Source organism: Xyrauchen texanus, chromosome 38 (genome assembly GCF_025860055.1).
Source record: "Xyrauchen texanus isolate HMW12.3.18 chromosome 38, RBS_HiC_50CHRs, whole genome shotgun sequence".
Taxonomy (NCBI): Eukaryota; Metazoa; Chordata; class Actinopteri; order Cypriniformes; family Catostomidae; genus Xyrauchen; species Xyrauchen texanus.
In genome coordinates, this window is record NC_068313.1 from 4,014,459 (window position 1) to 4,022,285 (window position 7,827).

The 7,827-nt window shown below is 38.6% G+C and overlaps 1 protein-coding gene across 1 annotated transcript in view; it reads right to left on the minus strand.

Moving 5' to 3' along the window:
- Positions 1-6,388, minus strand: part of LOC127631380 (pannexin-1-like) — a 33,733-nt gene extending 27,345 nt beyond the window's left edge. The window contains exons 1-2 of the mRNA XM_052109483.1: positions 5,974-6,388; positions 2,640-2,764 (exon numbers count right to left, since the gene is read on the minus strand). Coding sequence (XP_051965443.1) covers positions 2,640-2,764; positions 5,974-6,157 — 309 coding nt within the window. The 5' untranslated portion in view covers positions 6,158-6,388. The remainder of the gene's footprint in view (positions 1-2,639; positions 2,765-5,973) is intronic.
- Positions 6,389-7,827: the final 1,439 nt, after the last annotated feature.

Sequence of the window (7,827 nt, forward strand, 5' to 3'; positions counted from 1 at the left end):
CCAACTCAATGCAGAACATTGTATCTCAAAAGTAATACAATGTGGCCCCCCATGCACTACTTAAAGCCTGATGAGGCCCCTTTGCTAAAATAGTTAAAAATATTAATAAGTACACACCATCACCTTTACAAATTTGCTTCACGATTTTACATGAGTACAAGTAACTGTTATATTTTGACAAAATGTTATAGTTTCATATGAAATAATCTAAAGGTAGAATCTATTAGAGCTCATTTTATATTAGTGGCAGTTTTAGTTAAAGTTTCAAGATGTGTTTCAGCTAGAATTTATTTTTCATAAATACATTAATTTATTATTATTTAATAAATTATTTAAGACTAGCACACTGACCTAACCATGGTAATGAGGAGCCTTTCCTTCTGTGTAATATGTGTATAAATATGTAATATTAGGTAACAAATGGGAAAATAATGGGCTCATATAAGTAAATATGCTCTTCAATTTTTAAAAAGGGGAGAGACAACTTCCTGTAGATTTTGACATGATCAACAAAAATAATGTACATGATGCATGTCCTTGTACTGGAAAACCATGAAAAAAACTTTACAACATAAAAGGAAATGCAACCCAGGATACATTAAATACAGGTTATGTTTAATCTATGGCAGGTCGACACTTGATGTCCAATGTAAAATCTGTCCTGAAGCAAAACCAGTTGAGAAGCACTGAGTTAAAGTTACAGACAGGAGCGTTCTACAGTATATGTTAACAGTTAATAATCAGAGGACATTACTTTAAAAGCTCACACAGCTGATGTTATTTTTCATTTAGTAGTTCATTTAACATGTAAACTAACATGCTTTAGTTATATTACATGTTATAGTTACATGCTATTTTTTAGCGTGTTTATAATTCTGTTTATTATAATTCTGTTAGCGTTCTTATTTTTTCTATAATAGTAATTGTAAAATACTGTATACCATGATATTTTCTGAGACAGTTATCATATTGTGAAAATCTCATACCATTGCAACCCTAGTCGGAAGACGTATCCCGTGGTCAAGGAAAAGAGGTTACTATGTTTCAGAAGGGGCAAATTATTGGCCTCCATCAAGCAAAGAAAACAACTAAGAAGATTCCTGAAATCACTGGAATTGGGTAAAGAACTGTCCAACGCATTATTAAAACCAGGAAGAATAGTGGTGAACCATCAGCTTCCTGGATGAAATGTGTTCAGAAAAAAAATCTTGAATGATCGTTATAGAATATCACTAAAACACTTGAAGTCACATTGTAAAAAATCGACAGAAGAACTCACAGATATGTTTAATAGTGTAAGTAAGAGCATTTCAACAAGTAATGTGATGAGAACTTACAGGATTGAGACTAAACAACTGTGTGGCCACAAGAAAGTCACATGTCAGTGAGGCTAATCAGAATCAAATCAATTTGCTAGGGAGCATAAAGATTGGACATTGGAGCAATTGAAAAAGGTCATGTGGTTGGATGAGTCCAAATTTACTCACGATGGACGAGTCAGGGTAAGAAGGGAAGCACATGAAGCGATGCACCCATCATGCACAGTGCCCACTGTACAAGCCTCTAAAGGCAGTGTTATGATCTGGGGTTGGTCAGGTCTAGGCTCAGCAACGTTATGCAGCAATAAAATGAAGTCAGCTGACTACCTGAATGTACTGGTTATCCCAGTACAGGTTATCCCATCAATTGATTTTTTTCTTCCCTGACAGCATGGGCATATTCCAGGACGACAACGCCAAGATTCATCAGGCTCAAATTGTGAAAGAGTGGTTCAGGGAGCATGAGGAATCATTTTCATACATGAATTGGCCACCACAGAGTCCTGACCTTAACCCTATTGAAAGTCTTTGAGATGTGACTTGGAGATGACTTTACGGAGTGGTTTGACTCTCCCGTAATCAGAAATTTCCTGAATGGAAATAAATGTTGTGACATCTAAATGCCACAACGAATGCGTGCCATAATCAAAGCTAAAAGGCGGTCCAACAAAATATCAGAGTTTTTGATGTTTTTTGGCCAAGCAGTGTACTTGGGATCAAATTAATGTATGAATGCACAATTAATCAAGGTAAAATGCCCTAAAAAACCCTATATGCCCTAGTAATTAAACCACAAATGGCTGAGATGTAAATAAATACAAATACAGTCTGCAAGTGGTAGGGCACTTCAAAAGGTTTGTTTTCATACAAAACTTTTTGTGCTCATACAATGATAAAACCTCATTAGAATCATCATTCATGCCTCTCTCTCTCTCTCTCTCTCTCTCTCTCTGTGTGTGTGTGTGTGTGTGTGTGTGGATGACAAGGAGCAGAGCACTTATTCACTGTGAAGTGCACAGCAATTGCAGACTATATATTGTTTTTTAAAGTAACTCCGGTGTTGTGTTTTGGACTGTGCTGTGAGGATCTGCAAGCACCTCATTTGATTAAAATAATCCAATGGTGTGTTGAAATGTAATTGTTCTGTTTTTATTTGATTTAAGATATATTAATAAATTTAACTACATTTTAATTTAAATTTTATGAAAAAGTTTTATTTAAATATGGGGGAAAAAAATTAAATGGATTTCATAGGGCCCTAGACAACCTAGTTAAAGCGCAAGTTAAACTGTGTGTGAACATGTTTGTGTATGTGTTTACCTTATGCAGCCACAATGGCAGGCCTCCTGTGTCCTGTGTTTGTAATGCCGCCCAGCAGTACGAATCCACATAACCAGCCTGACGCCACGAGAACTTTGTGGGGGAGAAACAGCTAATCTGTGTACCTGAAGAAATTAAAATAAGATTTTTTAGATGGAGAGTAGTGTGTGTGTGTTTGTGTGGTGTTTTTGCAGTTTGTTTCATCCTTGTTTCTTTTTGACAAGCTACTGTTACCATTTGCCTGCTATCCCTTAAATTATTCATGTCCATTCTTTCCTTTTTGTCTTAATAGGATTAGAGGACTTAAATGAAAGTGCAGTTTCATCTTTTTAAATCTAATTTTAGAGGAAGAAGCAGAAGGTCTGTTTCAGTGTTTTAGGTCAGGTTAACATCGCGATTCTGAAACAGTTATACATTTATAAATTATACATTTTTACACAGTATAAAATAAACAAGAGCCGTTCAAATACATTTAAATGTTTAGATTTTAAAGTACTTCAAAATTCATTTTTGAGGTAAGAAAACATGTAATTTATGTTGTAGAACAAAACGTCATTCAACGTCAGTAATTTCAATTCATGTTTAACACAGGCCTTATTTTACTCAGAAAACCAAAACTGGCATTATAAACTAATGGTGTCACGGCAGTAAAGGCGGCGCAACTATGACGTTCAGCATATAATCCCACCCACATTGAGGCGGCACTAAACTGCAGTGGAAAAGCAAGCTCAGAAAACTAAAGTGAGCAGAGTCGAACCATAACGTGCAGTGGAAAAGTGCCATAAGTGAGCAGGATACCGTGCACCCTGAACCATGCACAAAGGCTGCGTTCATTGTGACCGGAGACTTTAACAAAGCCAACCTTCAATAGCACCGAAATACTACCAACACATCAGCTTCAACACACGACGGGACAGGGTTTAGGACCATTGGTACTCTCACTTCCGGGATGGCTACAAATCCCTCCCCCACCCACCATTTGGCAAATCGGACCACTCTTCCATTTTGCTTCTGCCCGCATACAGGCAGAAACTGAAACAGGAAGCACCCACCTTCAGAAAGATCCAGAGCTTGTTGGACCAATCAGATTCTATGCTACAAGACTGTTTTGATCACTCAGACTGGGAGATGTTCCGGTCTGCCACTGACGATGACATCGAGGTCTACGTTGATACCGTAACGTGTTTCATCAGGAAGTGTGTAGATGACGTTTTAGTTCACTCTCTGTCTCTGTAGTGGATGTAATCCGATCCTTCCGACGGGTGAATACCTGTAAAGCCACGGATCCAGACGGCAGTGTTCTGAGCCCACTCCTGTATTCCCTGTACACACCCTGTACATGGCTCCATTAAGTTTGATGATGATACGACAGTGGTAGGTCAGATCACTGACAATGATGAAACAGCCTACAGAGAGGAGGTGCACACTCTGACACGCTGGTGTCAGGAGCACAACCTCTCCCTCAACGTCAGTAAGACCAAGGAGCTTGTGGTGGACTTCAGGAGGAAAGACAGAGAACACAGCCCCATCACCATTAATGGAGCACTGGTGGAGAGAGTCAGCAGCTTTAAGTCCCTTTGTGTCCACATCTCTGAAGAACTCACATGATCAGTCCACACTGAGGCTGTTGTGAAGAAGGTTCACCAGCGCCTCTTCTTCCTGAGACAGCTGAGGAAGTTTGGAATGAACCGTAGAGAGCATCCTGACTGGCTGCATCACTGCCTGGTATGGCAACTGCCCTCAACCTCAAAGCCCTGCAAAGGGTGGTGCAAACATCGGAGGTGAGCTTCCCTCCCTCCAGGACATATATACCAGACGGAGTGTGAAACAAGTTCAGAGGTACATCAGAGACTCCAGCCACCCAAGCTGCTCTCACTGCTACCATCAGGCTGGCGGTATCGCAGCATCAGGGCCCGCACCAGCCAACTTCATGACAGCTTCTTCCCTAATAATGTAATGTTCTTTATGTAAAATGTGAGTTCTATTGTTTAGAAAGGCAAAAAAAGAAGTGAAAAAAAAGTTTTAGAAGTGCAAAATAACCTTTTTCTGCAGAATAAATTGTTATATTATTTGAGCTACAAAATTATTTAAATCATCGTTATTACCATAGAGCTCTAAAAAATTATAATATATATTACATCCATTTTAGGGGTTACAGGGTGATGTTGTCATGACAACAAAGTTGTTCAATTGGATACAACTTAACACAGAAAAGATTAAGTGATTTTAACACACTAAAATCACATTATATCCCATATTGTTTACGTCTGAGGTATTTTAAGGTTTTAGGATTGGCCCCATTCACTTCCATTGTAAGTACCACTCTGTAACCCAGATTTTTGCTTTTTATAAAGAAAAGGAGGATCAAGTTGGAATTGATTTTTGTGATAATCAACAATGTTTATTATTAATGCCCCAAGTGCTGTCTTAACTTGCATTGAACCTGGAACATTCCTTTAATACAGGGTCTTCAACCATTTTCAGGCCAAGGACCCCTTGGTGGGTTAGAGAGATGGAGCCTGGTCATGCTGATCTTAGCTGGTCTCTCAGTCTGACCTTCTAAACCCCATCTGAAACCTGCTAACTGACCAGCCTGGCATGGCTGGGTGACCAGCTAAAACCAGCCAACCAGCTTAAGCTGGTTTTAGCTGGTCATTTCAGCAGAAATGTACAGCAGGGGTCTGCAACACTTTTGACATGAAGTGACCTTTTTAAATTCCCCAGCAAATCCATGTTCCAATACTCCTCCAAAAAGAAAGAAAAAGGAGATAAATGGACAGATAGACTCTGTCCATGCAGAATAAAACAAGTTTTAGAAGTTTTCAGGGGAGTCTTCATCTCATGCGAGTGATCGATTTTATACATATATTTTAAAACTACTGTTGATTTAATTGAGTAAAAAATTGTAATGAGGAAAACAATGACTGAGTGCAACTTGAATTATGTTGTTTTGAGAGTCGCCGTCTTACGTGTGGAACGTTAAGGACCGTGTATGCCAGCTTGATAATCTCAGTGGTAAATATTTATTTACACCAGACAAGTACGCTATTGTTCTGAAAGCAGGCTTTCATCTGCTCAACCGCACAGCGTGACCAACACAAAGCAGACGTGTTTGCTCACTCGACCCTGTACTTCAGTGCTGCCGAACCTGGTGTGTGTTGCGCTTTAAGAGGCTCGTGATGAGCAGGTGGTCATGTGAAGGGTTTGTCCCGACTGCGCGCTTCTGCTATCTAGCGCTGTTCAGTCACACTGAAAGCACTTAGTACTAGTAAACAGAAGACAACAATATGACTCGTATGCTTGATCTCAAGAGTGTGCGTGAATAACAACATACCGACAGACACTTCCTGGGCGAAGGCAAGCGAAATTAGAAGAAGCGGCAGACCGACCGCAATACAGGTGACCATCTTATCCAGCGCCAGATCTAACCGAATGCCCTTATACCGATTCTCTGACGCGGGCTCCTTCAGCACGAAATCGGCGAACACATACTCCGTAGCGGCATGTGCTATCGCCATGACTTCTGTCCTCAAACTCTGATCACACTTTTCGATCACACTTTTCCAACTTTCCGGTTTGGCGTATAAGAAAGCAGCTGATATCTCATGAAGCACGCATCCTCCTAACAGACTTTGAATAGTTAAATGTAAGGCTTATAAGTATGAACGGATGCCCTATGCAGTTAAGTAGATGAGGTTAGACAAACGATATAACTTCTTAAACATCTCGTCCCATTGTGTTTCACATGATTCCTATACAAAGTAAAGAAATGCCAAAGCAGCCAATCAGGCTGCAGTCGGGTTCGGAACCACCTTCAAGAGCCCGCCCACTTTTTCAGACGTCTGGGTTCCGGAAGTATTTTACACTGTGCTGCAAAACAAGTTGTTAATGCTGAAAAGTGTGAAAATAAAAACTCACGCTGGATTGTTTCCCCGGTTCCCACTTCCTCCTTCATAAAATAGCTAGAGACGTGTAATAAATGTGTAAACGTGCATAGATTTTAACAGGCAATATCTTATGAAATATTTTAACTTCATCAAACACTAAAAATCTAACATTTAACAAGGCTTCTACAGCATCTATGAGCCCTGCTCCATAACCCTAATGTTAACCTAGTAAGAATTAAATAGACTAAAATGGTAATAAATATTTCCTGACAACCACAGGTAAATCTACAGTTCACCTTTGGACATGTAAGACACAATGTAACACAAGTTAAATGTTGGATGTGGAATTCTATTTTAATTTTTAGGTTCCAATCTTGTAGATATTTTACATTGAAAATCAGTAGCTGCTGGCATGAAATATTAAACAGTGATCATTATATCTTGTATCATTATTATACGCTATATGCAATTACATGACATCATATTAATTGCTAGAAAGTAGAATTTAAAAAATGATCTCCAATATGTCTGTAGAGGGTTGCAAAGCAGTGTACACATTTAAAATATTTGACTGCGAGTTTCCCAGCAGCATCGACTAATTCTAATTAAAAAAAAAAATGATGTACCTGTCATAACCACTACAATCTGATAATACAATTGTGTACCAACCAAATTCCTTCAAATATCTACACTTTTTTAAGTGCTTATTTTTAAAGGCTATTTGATGGTGGGTCTTGTACATATTGTGTACATACAGTCCAACCAACTGTATAATACTAACTTACACTTTTTCAAGCTACATCCAACAAACTCTGCGAAGAGATCAGGCAGTTCTTGTTTGTTCTGCTATATCAGTGGTTCTCAACCTTTTTTGAACAAACGCCCCCCTGACCTCTTCATGATCCTCTTAACGCCCCCTAAAAAAAAAAAAACACTTCAGAAATACTATTACAGCCAAACAATTGCAACACTGATACCTGAAGCCTGAGTTTTTGGTAAAAAAAAAAAAAAAAACTGAAACAGAAACAGAAGTTTCTTATTGTATTTAAACTACATGTAAAAGCCTCAAGTTGAGTAATATTGTGTTTGGAAAAAATGCAAAAACACATGGATTGTTTGAAAGGTATTTCAAATGTATTTAGAAATTCAAACAAATTCAGGCTCACACAAATTTTTTTTAAGATGAACCAATCACGTGAACAATAACGTAACTAACCTAAATGGCCAATGAAAAAGCAGCGGTCGTTCGCGCACTCAATTAGGCAATATATACTAGGCTTCAAATTTGAATAGCCTACAAA